This window comes from Antedon bifida, chromosome 3 (genome assembly GCF_963402885.1).
Source record: "Antedon bifida chromosome 3, ecAntBifi1.1, whole genome shotgun sequence".
Classification (NCBI taxonomy): domain Eukaryota; kingdom Metazoa; phylum Echinodermata; class Crinoidea; order Comatulida; family Antedonidae; genus Antedon; species Antedon bifida.
In genome coordinates this window covers 1,678,222-1,697,671 of record NC_136228.1, presented here as the reverse complement: position 1 = coordinate 1,697,671, position 19,450 = coordinate 1,678,222, and the positions used below count along the sequence as shown (strand labels likewise).

At 34.2% G+C, this 19,450-nt stretch overlaps 2 protein-coding genes across 3 annotated transcripts in view; one reads left to right on the top strand and one right to left on the bottom strand.

The window, feature by feature from the left end:
- The window catches only part of LOC144838787 (uncharacterized), a 107,952-nt gene that overhangs the window by 33,118 nt on the left and 55,384 nt on the right, over positions 1 to 19,450 (top strand). The gene's annotated exons all lie outside the window — the stretch shown is intronic.
- LOC144837428 (NACHT, LRR and PYD domains-containing protein 3-like) lies at positions 1,029 to 17,468 on the bottom strand. Of its 2 annotated transcripts, XM_078692524.1 has the most exons (6): positions 17,316 to 17,468; positions 14,379 to 14,433; positions 10,545 to 10,681; positions 9,693 to 10,232; positions 8,499 to 8,546; positions 1,029 to 4,784 (listed from the first exon to the last, which is right to left on the bottom strand). In XM_078692524.1, exons 3-6 carry the CDS (start codon positions 10,558 to 10,560, stop codon positions 1,921 to 1,923), a joined length of 3,468 nt encoding a protein of 1,155 aa, XP_078548650.1. In that variant the 5' UTR covers positions 10,561 to 10,681; positions 14,379 to 14,433; positions 17,316 to 17,468; the 3' UTR covers positions 1,029 to 1,920. The 2 variants fall into 2 exon arrangements, with proteins under 2 accessions (XP_078548650.1, XP_078548652.1); XM_078692526.1 differs by lacking the exons at positions 14,379 to 14,433; positions 17,316 to 17,468 and having other exon boundaries at positions 10,545 to 10,798.

Genomic DNA, 19,450 nt, shown 5'->3' with positions numbered 1-19,450 from the left:
AATATATTACAATTCAGTGACTGGACAAGTTACCGTAGTACTATTTCTATTTCTGAAGTAAATAAAGGCATAATTGGCGCTCCGTAGGGAAGTAGAGAATGCTCCATCGTCAGAATGACGCTCTGAATATACCTCAAAATTGGTGGCAGCAAGTGTATTTTTGGCAATAACTTTTTTCTTAGCCTGCCCTCTAAATTGTGGGTACAAATCCAAAATCAGAATATATTTCAATACACCTTATAACAAATATATATAATGTCGGGATGATGCAGCGATTTCAAATTAACTTTTTAGAGTTCAAAAGCTTACAATTTATATTCAATCTATATCGTAGTATTTTACAACTATCAGTGTCAACATCTTGTATTATGTTATCTGTATCCGATTATCGTCTCCGAGTTAACATCATGGACTATAACACAAGAATGACTTTTCTCCCTTTAATTTGCAGTTTTCATTATCCTAGTGCATCTTTGTCTTGTCAATCTGTAGCAGCCTCATCATGTGCTTTCAATGAGGTTATGTTTGTCTATGTAGTGTACATTATAAGCCAGTATTGCTACTGTAAAGTCTATTCCACATGGTCCCCAGGTCATACTCTGCGTGGAACATTCGTCTTTGTCTTGTCAATCTGTGGCAGCCTCATCAATTGATTCAATGAGGTTATGTTTGTCTAGGCAGTGTACAATATAAGTCAGTATTGGTACTGTATGTTAAGTCTATTCCACGTGGTCCCAAGGTCATACTCTGGGTGGAACATTCGTCTTTGTCTTGTCAATCTGTGGCAGCCTCATCAATTGATTCAATGAGGTTGTGTTTGTCTATGTAGTGTACAATATAAGTCAGTATTTGTACTGTATGTATATTCCACGTGGTCCCCAGGTCATACTCTGGGTGGAACATTCGTCTTTGTCCTGTCAATATGTAGCAGCCTCATCGTAAAAAATAGTGTTTTAGAATCAATTTCAATGTCATAAAAGTCAGTTTTTAAAAAAAGCAAAAGAAAATAAGTAAAAGTATTACAAGTATAATTTCTTTTTTATACATTTATTATGTTAATGCTCTGTACCCATACATCATATACTATAAAAGCATTTAACTAAAAAATATTGTGCTCAAAAGTTTTAAAACAGTAATTAAACCGTTCACATCATGCATACATATCATCTGTTTTCTTATTGTGTACTTTTTGCTATTTGATCTCTTTCTAAACTCGTGATTACTTCCGAGTGTTAATAAAATAAACATGAACATATCTATTTTGATTACAACACTTGTTTTCCTTAAACAAAGATTATTCAGTTTATACAGCAATGATATCCAATACAATAATTGTGTTGTTGTGGTATACTTTATAGACACTACAGTATTTTTAATATTGATATATTGTAATAAACATTCAATTCTAAATGCATTTCAACGAGGCGAGGTTGTGCCAGCCAGCATTGTTTTACTTCACTTTTTAATACAGGTAGGCCTACTAATTAACGTATAAAGTGAAGATTGCCCAAAATAATAACATTTTCAGAATGAATTAAAATGTAACAGTAATTCGTATATTTTCTGTAAGACATACTTAATATTAGCAGGCCTATCTGCATTCAACTACAATACAATATTTCAATGTTCATGAACCTAGTGTGAAACACTGTGTAGTGTAAAACATACTCTTTTCTAGTCCTATTGTATCAGTTGAACTAAAATATAATATTGAAACTCAAATTTATTCTTTGCTTATTCAAGCTTTGCTTTTAGAAATAGGTTCCTGCTTCATTTGATTTTTTTATCAAGAAATTTCATATTTATGTAAGGCATAATGTTAATAAAGAAACAAATGTTATTTGAATAAATAATATGACTTAAACTTACATTAAACTTAATCCGAATTTGTCTATGATGAATGTTCTGTCTAGTTCCCACTTAAAATGGCATACCACCAATATAGCCAAGGATAATATATCTACGCGAACACTCTGATCTGAAAACATTATTTGTTAACCATACGTTATCTGCATTAAAGAATCTCAGAGAAGGAAACACACTGATGAAAGATATCAAATTAGCATTATCAATTGGTGGCCAGAAGTTATTGCCACTTATATCCAGTGCAGATAAATTGCGAAAGCTAAACCAATTGTGATTACCGTTTATAAAATCTATAATCACTCGATTTGGTAAATGGCATCTTTGCATATTAAGGTTAGTTAAAGAACTCATTAAAGATTCCAATGAAGCTGAATCGATGCTGTGGAGGTCATTACAACTTATATCAAGTTCAGATAGGCGTAGACCGAAGCCTATGTGACATTGAACCCAGAACATTGAATGTATCACCCAGCTTGTTAAACAGCAATTACTCATTCTAAGGTATGCTAGTTTATGACTAAATCTTATAAAATTTCGAAATAAAATACCATCTATTTGACTGAGATTATTATAACTTATATTTAGGAACAATAATCCGCGAGTAGTTATACCACTAGAGCACTTAAGCATGTCATTCATTACTTTACTCGATAAATTGCAATTATTCATATTAAGGCGAAATATATGCCTAGTGTTGATAAAATATGCCAATGAAGAACCATTCATTTCACTAAGATCATTATTACTTATATCCAATTTTTCTAATCCCAAGGTAACTCCTCTACTAGAACACTCTATGAACATATCATTCATCACATTACCTGATAAATTGCATTTATATATATGAATATTTCTCAGTACAGGACTCATACACAATAAATATCCCAGTGAAGCGCCATCAATATGACTGAGATCATTATTATTCATATTCAGGCTAGTTAATTGTGAAAATCTTGGTAGGATAGTATGTATTACTTCACTGGATTGTGCTGATTTACTACAACATTGTGATACCATATCATTTAAAACAGTACCTGTAATAGTATTAGGATTTGCAATGACATTTTGCAGTTTTGGTGAGTTTGTTAAAATATGAAGTAAATATTCAGCAGTTGTTTTAGGCATTTGATAAATTGTGAGATCGTATATGTCATATTTTATATTGTGTTTTTCACATTCCTCTACAATATAATTCATACAATCTTCATGAATACATTGCAAAAGGTGTCCAGGCTTTGACACAGCAATTAAACTGTGGAAAAGTACTTTTCTCTTTTCCTGAGAAGATATATTATCGCAAAAGTTTTGATTAATTGTGGGTTCAAGGATATCATGAACTTTTCTCATAAGATAAAATACATTGTTGGTATCTACACTTACATTTGGGGTGTGATAAGTGAGAAACATTCGTAATGAGTTACACACAGAAGTAAATTGTATGTCTAACTTTGTTTTTGTTACATAATCCATCAGATCATTTTCTACATCCTTCAAATGCTTTTCATTAACCACTTGTTTCAAAAGTAAAATCAAAGAACGATATGTTGGAAATCTATTTGTGATCCAATGCTTTAACAACTTGGCAGCACCAGCACCAAGAAATCCAATAGCAAATTCACGTGCCATTATGAAATCATTTTCTCTTATATTCTCCCATTCTCCATCCTCTAACATTGAAAGTAGCAATTTATTATTCTTATTCTCAGTTGCCGAACGAGATATTTCACACAATTTGTATAAGTAAAACCCAACCAAAGATTCTACTATTAACTTATGAGGAGCTGTAAATGTCTTTGCCAATTTAGACTTTTTTGAATGTGTTTTGTCTTCATATACAAACCCCAGCTTTAAAGCAAGTGTATCGTCTACTTTATCTCTTATAGCTATAGTATGTAAATCAGTTTTAATAAATGAAAGTTGATTATTTTTTAATCCGTGATACATACACTTTCCTAACAGAAGCATTGAAGTTAAATATTCCTCTGGTATATTTTCAAATGCTGGGATTTTATAACTATTATCTTTTCTGTTAAACTGATTCAAGATACATAGGAAAAAAGCTTTAAATAAATCTGCTTTGTCAGTTGCAAGATGTTGTTCTTCTTCCCACATGAAACAAATTGAGAGAAGCAACATTGGATTTTTACACATTTGATAAGCCACAGCGGTAACTTTCAATTGTTCAACAAGGGAATCTCCCAATTCAGGTTTTTCAACCTGTTCAAAATATCTTGTAATATATTTTGTTACATTTTTCTTATCGAACCCTTTAATTTGCACATGCACATTGCTGTTCTTAATGTATTCATCTATATTTATTGAACGAGAAGTAACTACTACTGAACTTCTCTCTAATCTTTGCTTTTTGAAAAGACGTAGTGGACTTTTGTTTTGAAATCTTAATTCATCTAAACCATCTAAAAGCAATACAATTTCATCAGGATGATCCATTATAAATTTCTTGATCAATCTTGGATCTTCTGCTAGATCTGTTTCTAAGCTAAAGTCGTCGAGTTCAAATTCCTTTAGAATTAAATCTAAAATAGTTTGGTCTTTGTCTAAATCTCTAATGTTGATTAGAAAAAGTATTTTACCTTTAAAAATATCAAATGAAGTTTTAGTAGCCCAGTTATATGAAACATACCTCAGTAAGGTAGTCTTACCAATACCGCCTTCACCACTCATAAGAACTCTACCTCCAGGTGTAGATTCAATTATTTGTGAAAGATCTTTCAATGTTATGGGTTTGGATTGATGCTTATCACCAGCCTTCTTTGTGTTTGATTGTAGTAGAACCAGCTCGGTGAACATATCAGCTATATCTACTTCAAATGCAGAATTCATGATTTGTGGTGTAAAACGATTACAATTGCGGTACAACCTTTGTTGATTGGTTAGCAGATAGTGTCTTATTTTATCTGGAAAAAATAAATATGAATTGAAAACCTGTGAGAAATATCTAAACATTACAAAAGGTAGCGAAGCATATTTGCGTAAGAGATAAAAAATTGTCACAGAATTTAAAAACGTCAAAAATGATTTATAATGGATTATGTATAATTATTATTTGCTTTTAATTATCAGTGTTCTCCCCAGGCCTTTGAAGCGTCACGGTACCGTGACGCTTGGGTTCTATACCGTGACGCTTTACGGTCGGCCGTGACGCTTAAAACCTTATCCGTGACGCTTAAAAATATCAACCACAACCAATCTAAAAATAGATTAATAACAGGCAGGTACTTTCTAGAGCTGAGGCGCAGCATGCATAAAGAGCCTAATGCATACGAGACACGTGACATGACCACAAGCCAAGAAACAAAAGACTGGTGTTATAACAACTGAGACGCGCTTTCACCACCGGCCGCCGTCGAGAGATGTAAACACGTGTTTTGTTACTGCCATGTCTCTCTTTCGATCTCTCTAGTATTGGCTGTTGTCTGAATCGTCTAAAAAATGCGGTAACTTGTATATTGTAAATAAAACAGTGATTGATTGTATTGTTTTTCTTGTAAAAACGTTATGTGTATTAAAAAATTAAAAAATAAATATCAATGATATTTTCAATATCACACTGAATCGACTCTCTATGGATCGGTGGGATTTACTCTTTCGTCGGTAACGTTACAGGCCTCGAATTTTACCGCGGCCAGTGCCGTCGGTGCCCTCCCAGTTGGCCTCAATGCCCTCGAAAATGAACAGCACCCACGGCCACTACTGGCCTGCCCTTTTTTGCGTTGGCCGTGAGTGCCCTTCCCGAGTTTTACCACAATAAAAACCACTGAAGTAGATAGAAAATAATGTCAAGAAGATTTGTTTACACGACTCAGACGAGACGCAAAACTATCGCCTGTCTTCGTTGCAAGGGATTTCCCTAAACGCTACACAGTAGACAAAACATCGAACATATTTGTGTAAACCAAAACATTATCGTCCCGGCCGCCGTGTGCGTGGTAAATCGTGGTATAGATAGTTACGTACATTAAAATACAGGGGTATACACTTTTAATAATCAAGCTAAAAACGTTCCTTGATCGGAGGTCACTGAAAGTATTAAAGTCGCACCACCCCCGCCTCAATAATCGAGCTAGGCGCCTTCGTTGAAAAAAAAATTACACGCACTCCTAGCTTATCCTCCCACCACCGCCGATCCGATCGAACACACGCAATTCAATACATTGGGAAAACAATTCCATTTGACGCACACGCACCCTCTGATAAGAAATTTCACACGACGTACGTGTGTCGTGTACATGTACAGTACAGAAAGAAAGTACTGCAACTTTACCTACGAAGTAGCTTCGTAGATAGAACGTAGGCTACGTTGTTGGCTTCGTAGGTTCCATTGTTTGGCTTCGTAACCTCAATAAACAACTTTCAATGAGCTACGTTCTGAACTTCGTAGGGAGTTCGTAACCTATATAAACAACCCTGCGATGTTCTTAGTGAAGTAATTAAGGTGTGAAATTAATTTGTTAAATTTAACTGGCGGAGGACCAAGTTGTAAATTACTAAAAAATAAATAATATTTTTTAATCGTAATCTTTTCCTTCGTGCGTGTTTACCTACTCAACGGCGAATATAAATTTCCCACGATGTAAACGTAGAGACACGATCCAACACAGGTGAACCGCAACGAACAGGCCAACTAATAACGAACAGGCCAACTAATATAGCGAACGTCCAGTCCATCCAGAAACGATGCCGAGAAAAAAAAGATCGTAAACAATTCATTCTAAATATAGTATCAGAACGTTCAATCGGTCGCTCAAAAAGACTGCCGACAGAAGACCGTAATTAATACAGACCTAGTTTTTTTGGTCACATGGCATGAAACGCGATACTCTCTGCTATACCGCAATCTTTCACGTGTTTTTTTTTAACTTAGTACTAGGGTGGCTGCCGGTCTGACGATCGTGTACCTGGATTTTGTGTCACATGACATGAAACATAATACTCTCTCTCTATGAAACTGCTCACATGTTTTTTCCACTCCAAATTCTGTTCGGGCTTTTTTCTTTACACATGTCGTAATCATTTTAAAAGGCCTAAGCCAGGCCTATGTTAAATCTTAATATGGAATATATATTTATTTTGCATATATTTTGTTGGGTTAGGTGTCGTTGTTTTTATAATTCGTAGGTATTCCAAGGTAGGATTAAATAATTTTTAGTGTAGGCCGCCGAAACAGGCTAGCCTCGACTCTCTCTACGTGAGCTGAGGTCCACCGGCCCGATGTCGTTTCGTCGGCGGATTTCCGTTCAAATTAGGATAACCGATACGTAGGGCGGCTACAAAAATTGACGTCTACTATCTTTAGATAGGATTTTAATTAGCAAACAATACATTGTTTGTTTGCATTGTCAATGCTTCTAAAGGCGATAACAATGGTGTTTACTAGCCCTACGAACCACCCTACGTAGGCGCGCCTAGATAATTATCATAACAATACATCGTAGGCTACGAACAATACATCGTAGGAGAGAACAATACGTCGTAGGAGAGAACAATACATCGTAGGCTACGAACAATACATCGTAGGCTACAAACAATACATCGTAGGTTACAAACAATACATCGTAGGCTACGAACAATACATCGTAGAGTAGGAGAGAACAATGACCTACGATCTACCTACGCGTAGGCTACGAAAGGCTACGCGTAGATACGAAGCAGTAATTTCTTTCTGTACTGTACGACGAAGGAAAAACAATTCCTTTTGACGTACACGCACCCTCTGATAAGAAAATACCATGTGCGTTCCTGCATGGTGTAGTCCATTATACGTGTAAAATTAGGGGTGTCCACTTTTAGTACCAAAGTTAAACCCACACCTCAACCCGACGATCGTTGAAGTATATTATATTTATATTTTATCGCACCCACCTCAATAATCCAGCCGACAGATCATCGAAAAATCTTGTTTAACAACGTCGTTGAACTACAGTTGTCCTACTGATGAGTATATTTTTTTTTCATTGGGACTTATCGCGTATGTTTACCGGCGGAAAAAGTAGGCTAGGCTACGATCGTGCTGTTTGCTAGCGCGCTATGAAGTGTCCTTTCCGACCAACTACAGAGTTGTCCTACTGATGAGTAGGCATATTTTTTTTCATTGGGGACTTCCCCCTGACGTTCGTAATGAACGCTAAAAATGTTTCTTATCGCGTATGTTTACCGGCGGAAAAAGTAGGCTATGATCGTTTTGCTGTTTGCTAGCGTGCTATAAGTGTTGTTTCCAGACAAACTAGAGGTGTCACTCAACATGAATGTTACGTGCGAGAGTACCATTTCCGGCCATCTAGGGTGTCAATTACCAAAAATCGCTTCGCCACAGCCCCAACCATGGTGGGGCTGTGACTCACGTACTTAGTGTCGGAATGGTCCCCCTCCCCCCGGGGTGGGGGGGGGGGAGCGTGACACTTGATGTGAATCCTGGGGAGAACACTGATTATACAATCATTTTATAATTTTATAATCATAAAAGAAAGTTTAAAGCTATTCTACATTTGTTTTGAATAGTTATTTAAAAATGATTTGCAATTATAATTATTCTACTATTGAATTACAAATTAATATTTTGACGCGACATAAAACATCATTACATTCACTGTTACGTAATGAGTAACACATACCTTCTGGATTTCTTGATAGTTGACATTGTTTTGATACTCTAGATTCTCCTGTAAAAAAATAAATATTTATATAACAATAGATCCTTTGGTTGTCAACGCAATGGGAAAAGAAACAACAAACTATTAATAATGTAAATGTTTTATTAAAAATTTAAAAGATGCAGTAGAGTTGCTTGACTTTTTGACATGACAGTTTTAATTATTGTTCAACCTTTAATAAATAATGCATAATTGATATTCTATATGATAAATTTCAAAGTGCCCAGTCCGAGTTTACAAATACCCATTTTCATCCTAAGTAAACTATAAGCTTCCGCATGGTAACTGTTTCCTAATGCTTCAGGTCGCTTGAATATAACTGCCTAAAGGAGCGGCACGATAAAAAAAATGCATTAAAAACATGTCGTAGGCTGCTATAAGTCTTTCATACTTAAAAGTAAGGCTTTTAAGCAGAGCCAAATTTAACTAAATTTTAAACCAGACCATGGCCGAACTAATTAGTCAGGTTCCGCAATGTGAAACTTTGCCAAAAACATTATATTTCAAATTAAATCAGACTAAAGTCGATAAAACTAAGATAGTCTTCGACATCGAAATATCAATACCTAGATAACAACATCAAATAAACATGTCATATACTGTACACAGTTTAAAAACATGATGGCAAACATCGAGCGGACAATTTGGAGGATACGATAAGATGGTGCCTTGTACTTATAATAGATGGAAGATAGAATTTAGAAGCAATATTGATAGAAACAAGACATACTTTTAGAAGAAAACATTAAATTATCCTGTATAAAAATAAAACAAGTGATGTTTGCCTATCTTATAGTAATTAAATTTCTTTCTAGTTCATTCAACAATTATTTTAAGGAAATTTTATTTTAATCATCAATTAGATTGAAAACATAACACTATTTTGTTTTCATGAGTACCGGTATTAATTAAATTGAATAATGGTGCAGACCTACACAAAGGCACTTGGTATTTGAGATTTTAAATGTGATAATATTGATCACAACTGTCACGATGCTGATGTGGTCTTTCAGATTTATATTAATAACTACCAGTATATACTGCAGCAATGACTACTCTATGGCGCATACAGCTACAAACAGAAATTACTTTTTGTTACCGGTAATTCTTATCTGAAATATGAGTGAATATATGAACAGAAAATACAATACATACCACCATCTCTATCCTGTGCAGATTTTCCAAGACAATCTGTAAATCTAGTCATTTTTGAAGGCGTATCTAGAAGGTTTTCTTTCTCAAGTACAAAAATAGCATCCCAAATATTTGTGAATTCAAATTTATTCAGTTCATCATAATTATGAACAATATTCTTCAACTCATCTTGTCCAATTCCTCTTAAGATCTGGAACAGTTCATTACGAGATGTTGATAGCTTCTCCTCGTCAACAGGTTGGACATTGTTATCTGCCATATACTGGTTTATTTGACCTACTGCTTCACTGAAACCTGTCACTTTAGCTACGTCCAGCAAAAGACTAACTTTATGCGGTGTGATTTTACCTGTTCTTTGAAGTTCATTAAATAAACTCATTGCTGTAACATCATCACGATCAAGGTCTCCTAATGGTATGTATCCATGCAGGCAGAATCTCAACCATTTAAAATAGCGACCATCATAGTGTTTGCTAAGTTGAGCTTTTAAAGTTTGGAACTTTTCTTTAAGGTCGATTTCATCACACTCAGCAGTTTTGTCTGGGAAAAAATTACATTAATAAATGTTACAAAAATGTATCCAGTTTATATAATATAACTAACGTACATCATCTCGCAAAATTCACAATAATCTTATTTGATGTATGAACAAAATGTAACTGGCAGGATCAGTGGTTGGTTGCTGAATGTAGAAATAATTTAATTTTTAAAAAATAAAATCCAATGCTATCATCAACCCGAGTTCAACAATTAGTGAAAGGTGACCAGCATCATTAGGAGATGTAGTTTTCAAGATAGTACTACATTATGTTTTAGGAAATAGAAATAAATGTTACAAATTATTGTATATACCTTTGGCGGACGCCATGTTGATCAAATATCTTTAGATGTTAAGCTGATGTCTAGTGGCGTGGGTCGTTCTGGCGCTTCTCCTGACGTGCTTCCTCCTACAACTCTTATAGTAGAGAGGCCAAATACACAAAAGTCCTCTATAAAAAGTTTGGGGGGCATTTTTTGTTAATAGCAGGCAACCATGTTGAATGTATCCTTTGTGGGATGACAAAAACGATAGGGGTGGATGCCATCTTCAATTTTGGGTTTTAAGGTCAGTTTATGTGGTCAAGAGGTCAAAATATAGGATTTTTATTTTATTCACGAAAAATCATCTACATCATCAGATCTATCCAAAAAAAGTATTTTTGAAGATCAACTGATATTTAATATTATAGTAATTATGAAATAAACATTTTATTTTACACATAAAAACATAAGAAATTAAATATAAAAGTGTCATTTTCTCAAAATGTTGTTTTCACATACTTCTGTAAAGTACACAGTTTTATAATAGGCTTTCGATCCCCAGTCTGTTGTTAATTTGTCTTTTTTATGTTGTCCACCAGTCATCGTTTTGATTTTTGTCGGGAAAATAGGTCAAGTATAATATGTATGAAACGCCATATGTGCTAAAAGATTGCTCTTTTACTATAATATTATTAATATTACCTATAATAATATAATAATATTTGAAAGTTCGTTTTTAGAAAAATCTCAAAAACAGAGACCCTCCCTATATGACCTGATGTCGAGATAATATCCTGGATTTATATAGCACCTCTAAGGGCTGAACATTATTACCTCAGTCATTTTTTTGGATCAAACACGTATGGAAACAAAGTTGTGTCTCGATATATCCGGGTACCCATTTATACACCTGAGTGTCGAGTGGCAAAAGTAAGTAAAGTATCTTGTCTAAGGATACAAGCAATGCGGCGAGAGTTGGCTTCGAACCTCGGTCTCACGATCAGTAGTGCAACATCCAACACCCTGCGCCACACGCCCTCACTGTTTTGTTTGGGTCAGAGATGTTTTTGTTTGGGTCAGAGACCCCCTATAATGTAATTATTTAAATATTTTTGTTCATTCTTTCAATGATACAAGTTTTTGTTGAAGTTTGTGTTTCAAGAAATCTTGAAAGAAAAACCTGTGTATCGAGTCTTTGTTTTCAATTTATATTGGACTTAATCAAGGTTGGAAGGAGTGGTAAATGGGTTCTCCTTCTTAAAGCCTTCGCATCTATGCTATCTTGGCTGACGGTGATAACAGATATGAAACTCCTTAAGTAATTAAGAGGTCCTTTATACACATGGATAAAGACGGTTTCAACGTTATTTACAAACACTACGTACTGTGTCCAGGTATGGAATCCCTATTATCCCTAAAAAGACATAAGCGCACTTGAAAGAGGATGTCATGCGACAAAACTAATTCTAGCTATCCATTCTTATCCATATGAAGATTGTTTAAAGTTTCTTGGCCTAACAACCCTGTATGACAGACGAATTCGTGGTGACTTGATTGAAAAATTCACATTTTCAAAAGGTTTTGAGGGTGTAGCCAAGGAAGACTTTCTTCAAATGAGATGCAATCTAAGCAGAAATACACTAGGACATCAGCTTAGACTTTTCAAACCTAAATTTCACAAAGGACTGATAGGAGATCCACTTTTTCACAATGAGTAATTATATATTTGAATAGTTTGCCAACCGAAGTCGTCATTTCTGAAACCACCAACACATTTAAAAACTGATTGGATTCGTTTTAAAAATGAGGTTAAAAGGGTAAACAAGTTTACCTATATAAACTAATCAGAACCAAATATTCTAAACACTGAGTGGATGATTGATCGATTCAAAATGGAATCATTGGTATATCAAGAAACGCTGCAATTCATTGATAGGTTCTGCATGACATGGTCAGACTGATCACGAATCACACATAATACACAATATTCTTTCGACCTGACATATAATAAGGAAGATCTTACATTTAAAGTAACAACTTATTAAAAGAAAAAAAACAGTAGAACTTAGAACTTCATGAGCCACTGACAAAGCCTCGATCTAAACCTTTGTGGATTTCTATAAGGCAACTGTTTCGATAAAGTATATCAAAACAAAAAAACTGACAGAAAATCTGCTGACCAACCATTGGAGTGTGATCATAGCTCAATCGTAAATTCTTTAGATATCTTGATGGATGACATTGAAATACCCACAGATGTTCCAGAAGAACTTAAAAACACGATGGTCATGCACTATATGATTCAGTAAACATAGCTGTCAAGCATTTGGTGACTATGCAAGTATTTATGCAAGTTACCTAGATATTTCGTCATTTTATTGTATTTGATCATAACATTGGAAAAATCATTGAAACGTACAGTCCCAATGTACTAATCTGTACTATGTGTTCGGAGCCACATTCATCGGTTTGGAGGGGAAAAAATATGACAAACATTCTTCTATGTCAATCACAAAGAAGCTTATGTAATTATACATGAAAGTTGATGTATGATATGCACTTTGTAACTCCAGTAGCAACCGTACTAAAGTATGGACGATGTCTGGTATAGTGAACAATAAAGTGATTGAAAACTTATTAAGAATAATCTAATCAGCTTCCATGCCATTACAGGTTGCGCAGCACGTCATTATTTGCTGGTTATTGGAAGAAATCCTACTGGAAATCGTTCGTAACGCATCCACTCCTTGTAAATGGAATTGATTAAGATTAAGAATTTGCACGTACAGTGTACAGTAAAGTTTAATTGCCAAATATATGGTACTCTTGATCAACTGTATAATAACAGACTACTCTTTGGAGGGTCTTGAAATGCTACCTCCATCTAGACTCAGTGACCATATACCATTAACACTAGTGATATATTTCCCTTAAATATTAAGTATTTCACTTTACACAATAAATATTTAAGGACTGTATTTCCCTGAAATTGTTTTCACTTAACATTTAAAAAGCTCACCTATGGTGAATACAGACATCTTAGAACCTAACATACGGGCCAACTATCAGGCAGAGATCAGTATGTGGCCTAAATGAATCGGGTCGTTTGGAAGCCCCTAACCCAGTTGTCAGTTTGGAACTTGTTACATGTGTATGTAAACTAAAGAGCCAGATGAAGTTGTTACCGAAAGCATGCATGTGTGATTGTGATTCAATCGTTTGCTGTACCCAGATGGCCAGTAGGCATTATATCAGTGCTGGAAGAAATACCCACCTCAGAACGTTTACCTCTTTCCATCCCAGAAAACTCCGATATTGACATGGGCCCATTATTCCCAACCCACAAATCCTCTGTGACCGTTTTTAAATGAAATTTATTTTGATCCTCTCCATCCCTTGAACACCTTCCAGGAGTGATTCAAAAAGTTTAAAATCTTTTATACAATTCTGGTCTTTTTGACACCACACTATAACCATCAGCCCCAGCCTATCATGAAAATTATATCTATTTCAATTATTAATACCGATAATTAACAGGTCTGTGCTTTATTTGACCTTATGACCTTGAAAATGACCTTTAAACCTGTAAGTTGAAAAATTGATGAACTTGACCATCTACGGAAATATGTCATTAATGATCCAATAATGGTTACATTTCTTTTAATTGGCTTATATGTTGTTGAAAACAGCTTAAACCTCTATTTTACCATATTTGACCTTATAACCTTGAAAATGACCTTTGACCTGAAATTTGAGAGCGGCATCCACCCCTATCTTTTTTGTCATCCCATAAGGGATATATTCCACATGGTTGCCTGCTATTAACAGAAAATGCCCCCCATGATGAAAAAGCTCACATTGGCCGCCCTACTATTAGGCCTATACCTTGTTTATGTTTTTCAAAGCGTGTATCAGATGACGGGTTTAACATCCGCCAGTTCTGTAAGCGAAAACAAAGAAAATAAGTACATTTTAAAGTGGCATAAGTGATTTCCAGATTTCAAAAGACATTCCAAATTTCATAATTTAGACAACAAGTGTAAAAAATGTATTCATTTGTAATTCCGTTCTAATAAGTTACAGAGTCATTTGAAAGCTGTGAAAGCTATATAAACTAACCTTTACAGGTTAGTTTACATACTAATTGTTGGTTTGGACAAAGGAACATTTCTGATTACTTATTACTACAAACCAGATGAACATTTTCAATCAAGATATTAGTCAGGTGGCTTAACAACAAAAAATGAGGAAATCGTTACACGGTGGACAAAAGCGCCAAATTTGGCATGGAGCTACGTTGGGACCTACCAATTGATTTTTGCCTAGGAGCCACTCTGGTCGTAATTTATTTTTCAAAATGGCGGCCAAAATCCAAAATGGCCGCCAATAAATTGGAAAATCACATTTCATTTGTTGCAGAAGTCGCATATAGGCAAATGAACTATCAAAACATAAGTATTCCTGGTCATTGAAAACATATTTTAGACATGTTGCATGACATGGGTCATTTGTTGTTAAGATGGTGGCCAAAATCCAACATGGCTGCCAGTAGCCTAAACTGGAATATCATTCTGGTTGCAGAAATCGCATATAGGTATCAAACGAAGTTGGAAAACATGGAGTAGGCCTAATCATGGTCATTGAAACATATTTTAGACATGGTAATAATATAGGTCACTCGTTGCAAAGGTGGTGGAAAAATCCAAAATGGCTGCCAGTAAACTAGGAAATCACATACAGTATCTGTGGACGGCAGACGTAATATGTAAATGAAGTAGCTGTAGTAAATGGTAGAGGTGGTATGTAAATTACAAGTAACTGTAAAACAAATCTATAAAAAAAAGTTATAACCAGTTCAGTTTCTGAAACCACATAAAATGTGGTATTTTGGGAAAATAAAGATTGAGGGCGCTGTTCACATAAGTAAAAGTACACTTTTTTACCTGTAACTAACTAAGTTTTTGTCAGAATATTTTTTAAATGGTCTTATTTGATAGATGATTACATTTTCTTTATATTAAAGAAAACAAATTTTACATTAAATATCCATAGTTCAGATAAATTTACGTTAAGTGCCTAAAATCAGCAAATATAACACATTTTAATACATAACAAATACTATTGGATGTTAACAAATTACAAATTTAGTTATCATAAATAGGATTCTTTTACATTTTCATAGAAACTGTTTTATTTTAAAACATATAAATATACATTTTTCTAACAATTTCTCATAAAAAAACTTTCACGACCACTAGTTTTCGAGATATAGAAATGTGTACTACCAGTACAGGTCAAAGGTCAATAACAAGAATCTGGGTCATTTTCTTGGGAAAGTTTGTATTAGACTGAATAGAAACATCCATCTTCTGATTAATTTGAGACCTATTTAAAGTTTGTCCAACTGTTAGTTACCAAGTTATATGACATGTAGGTCAAAGGTAAAAAATACCAAAAATCATACTTCCGGTCATTTTTTGACAAATGTTTCCATTAGGACAAATATTAATATGCATCTTCCAAATAATTTGACACTAAAATTATTTAATTTAATGTAAGCGTTGCGGAGATATGGTTATTTTGTTTTCAATTGGATTAAAATATTCAAATTGAGGTCAAAGGTCAAGGAAAAACTTTAGAAAATTGATAACATGGGTTTTTATAACAAGCATGGTTAAAAAATTCATAAAATGCAATGCTTGCACTTTCCTTCTGATTTGCAGACTAAAATACATTAGAAATGGGCTATTTGTGACTTTGTATACGATTAGGGTAGATGTACCAGACCTCGGCAATGTGCCAAACCTTGGCAGGTTGTATTTATATTAGTTATAATTAATTAAATAATTGATATTTTTTGTTTATCTTAACATATAATATACTTTATTTATAGGTGGTAAATATAAACCACCGATCGTTTACTAGACACCAGCGAAACATGTCTGCCAGTAGCCATAAAAACTGAAACCTGAAAACCGGAAGTGACATTTCAGCAAAACAGACAAATGAGCTAACACGTGACTGTTCCATTTAAAGTTCCAGGGCATGAAAAATTACACACGAGGGACACGTCTGGGATTGAAATAGGCTCCTACTGTAGTGTAGCAACATTCCAGAATATTCCATTTTCAAACCAATGAAAAAATATAGGGTTTATGAGGGGTGTTAAGATGTTTGGTTGATAATTATAAATATGTGCCAGACTTCGGCACCTAACGGAAATAACTAATTAAATTAAATTATTTGCAATGTTGTTTATTAAATTTTATTCAAAATATAATTGTTGGTAAAATAAATTTAATATTGCTGTTTTTTGACTCATTTATTTCACATCTGGCCATGGCTAGGCCTAGCCTAGCTAGGCCTACTATTTCATCGACGATCGATTGCGCAATCGCTCGCGCGTAATTCCAGGGCTTGCTTCTTGGGCAGCAGCGTATGCCGAGGATTGGCACACACATGCCGAGGTTTGGTACATAAATAAAAAACACATTTTTTATTATTGTTTGTTAATTATAAATATTTATTTGATAATTCACACTGTATTTACTACTTATATAAATACTAAAAACTCTACCAAAAAATATTTTGTGATGCTTTTAAAATATACACGTGTGACGTAAATAACGAATTTCCCTGTAACCTGCCGAGGTACCCTAGGCCTATATGCTTAATAAATTTAAACATGGACGAACACATTAGTTTATGAGGTGTGAGGTAAATGCAAAATATTTAGAAAACTTTACATGATTTAGGCCTATAGGAACTATTGGATGATATTACAGAACAGCGGTATGTAAAACACAAAAAAGGCATACTTACAATTTACTGATTTAACTTGTACCATCAAGGTTACGATTTACTTGCAAAGGAGGCTCAGGAATCTTGATGAACAGCATATACATCTTGAATGCTGAAAGCAAGTTGTGTTGTCCACCAGCCCGAGCCGCTCCTTACTGAATGACAAATCGCTACAACAAGCAATACTTTATATACTCACCCGATTCTCGTACGGTTCATACTAACATGCAACAAGAAACTGCTGCGCTGTTTAATGTCAAGCAACAGTAACAGGCCCTGTCACGCCAAATGAGGTACCGCTGCCAAATGAGGTACCGCACTTAATTTGGCGTCTAAGGCGCCAAATTAGGTACTATTGCAAAATGAAGTTCCATTGTCATTTTTTAAAATACAGTTTATATAAAACAATCATATTTAAGCCAGTATTAAACTACAATATGGGATCAGGTGCCGTTTTCGGCCACCTCGACTTGTATGGACTATACCATTATAAAAAGATGGGAAAATAGGGGTGTCCCATTTATTAATATTAATTAAGTGTGTGTTAATGTGTTAAAATACTGCTGCTTTTGTTCTTTTGTTTAGTGCATTATGTTTCAGCAACAAAGGGAAAACAACTACGCCCTGCATGCTGTAGAATTAATTTCAGTTTTCAAGTTAAAACAGTATATTATGGCTCTTTATTTTATTTCTATATAATTTTTAGGTATCCTTCCCTAATATATTAGGTGGATTCCCTAAGGTGGATATTGAATAATTGTTACAGATTTATAGATACAGAAAGTATATAAAGGAAGTTTTTATTCCAGTTACAAATAAAAAATATAATTTACCTAACGATAACACAGTAGTAGATGACAGTAGTACATTTAATAAGATCTTTAAAAAATCGGGAAAATCGTTTAAAAAATATAATATTTATAACAGAGTATGATAATAAAAGTGGGACGAACACACACAAGACAAAAAAAAAAAGATCTATCACATACTGATTATTAGGTAATCAGTAAAACAAATAAACATTTTAATTTTGTCAATGAATCTGTACCATTTTGTTCCCAGAAAACACAGCGTTTGACATTGCGTGTTTTTAGGTTTGTTTTTTCTAAAACGTTTTAAACACGTTTTTAAACGTTTCTGTGTAGAAATACATGTTCTAATTGAACAACGTTTGCATCAAAACGTTATAATAGCGAATGCAAAACGGAGCTGATAATGTCGCCATGAAGAGGATGATTAGTGTCTTCCAATATAGCATGGAATACATCGGCTAGCCCAATATACAATATGCCCAAATAGAACATCACTGATTAGTAAAACATAAACATTCTATAGTACAAATATCCTGCTTTACCCCAAAGAACCGAGTTTCCTCAAGCAGTACAGCCTTGTATTTAACTTTTTAACTAATGTCCACCCATTTAAGTTTAAGTCAAACACTACTGCCAGATACTTATAATTGTTAACGATCTCTACTTCATTTACTTTAATTAATGTATACTGTCAGACCAATTATGTTTTCGAAAATCAATCCTTATTTCTTTCGTTTTACTTATGTTTAGTTCAAGAAAATTGTTGCCATAATCGGTATGAATCGAATAATCTCAGATACAGAGAATATCGTTGTTTTAAGTCCAACTATAGCCGAGTCGTCGTAAAATAAAAATACATATAATGTCGTCAATGAATCTGCTACCATTTTGTTTCTGTATCTACAATCGTTTCGTTTCTGTCAATGAATCTTCAATTGTGCTTGTCTACTGATTCCAGGTTCTTGGGTTCAAATCCATGTTGTTGGGATTTATCCCTTGCAAATAAAAAATATGATTTATCTACCGATAGGATTGGGCCGATTAGAATGCATTTGCCAACATTCTTTTACATATTTCACAACATTATAGAGTGTAGGTAATTTAACCGATTGTAATGTAGTATTTAGAATATTTTAATATCGATTGTACTGTAGTATTTAGTATCGATGTTTTAATTCCGATTGTACTGTAGTTTTTAATATGTTTTGGTTCTAATTGTACTGTAGTATTTAGTTGTATTGTAGTTTAACATGTTTTAATTCCGATTGTATTGTTGTATTTAAGATTTTCTAATTTCGAATCCGATTGTACTAAAATTTAAAGTGTTTAAATCCAGATAGGAAT

Bases quoted from the DNA above. Each gene is read 5' to 3' on its own strand.
- LOC144837428 (XM_078692524.1), bottom strand. The intron at 8,547-9,692 runs GTATGTATTGTA...ATTTTTTTACAG, and splicing joins TGCACAGGATAGAGATGGTG to GAGAATCTAGAGTATCAAAA. The intron at 4,785-8,498 runs GTATGTGTTACT...TATTTTTTCCAG, and splicing joins ACTATCAAGAAATCCAGAAG to ATAAAATAAGACACTATCTG.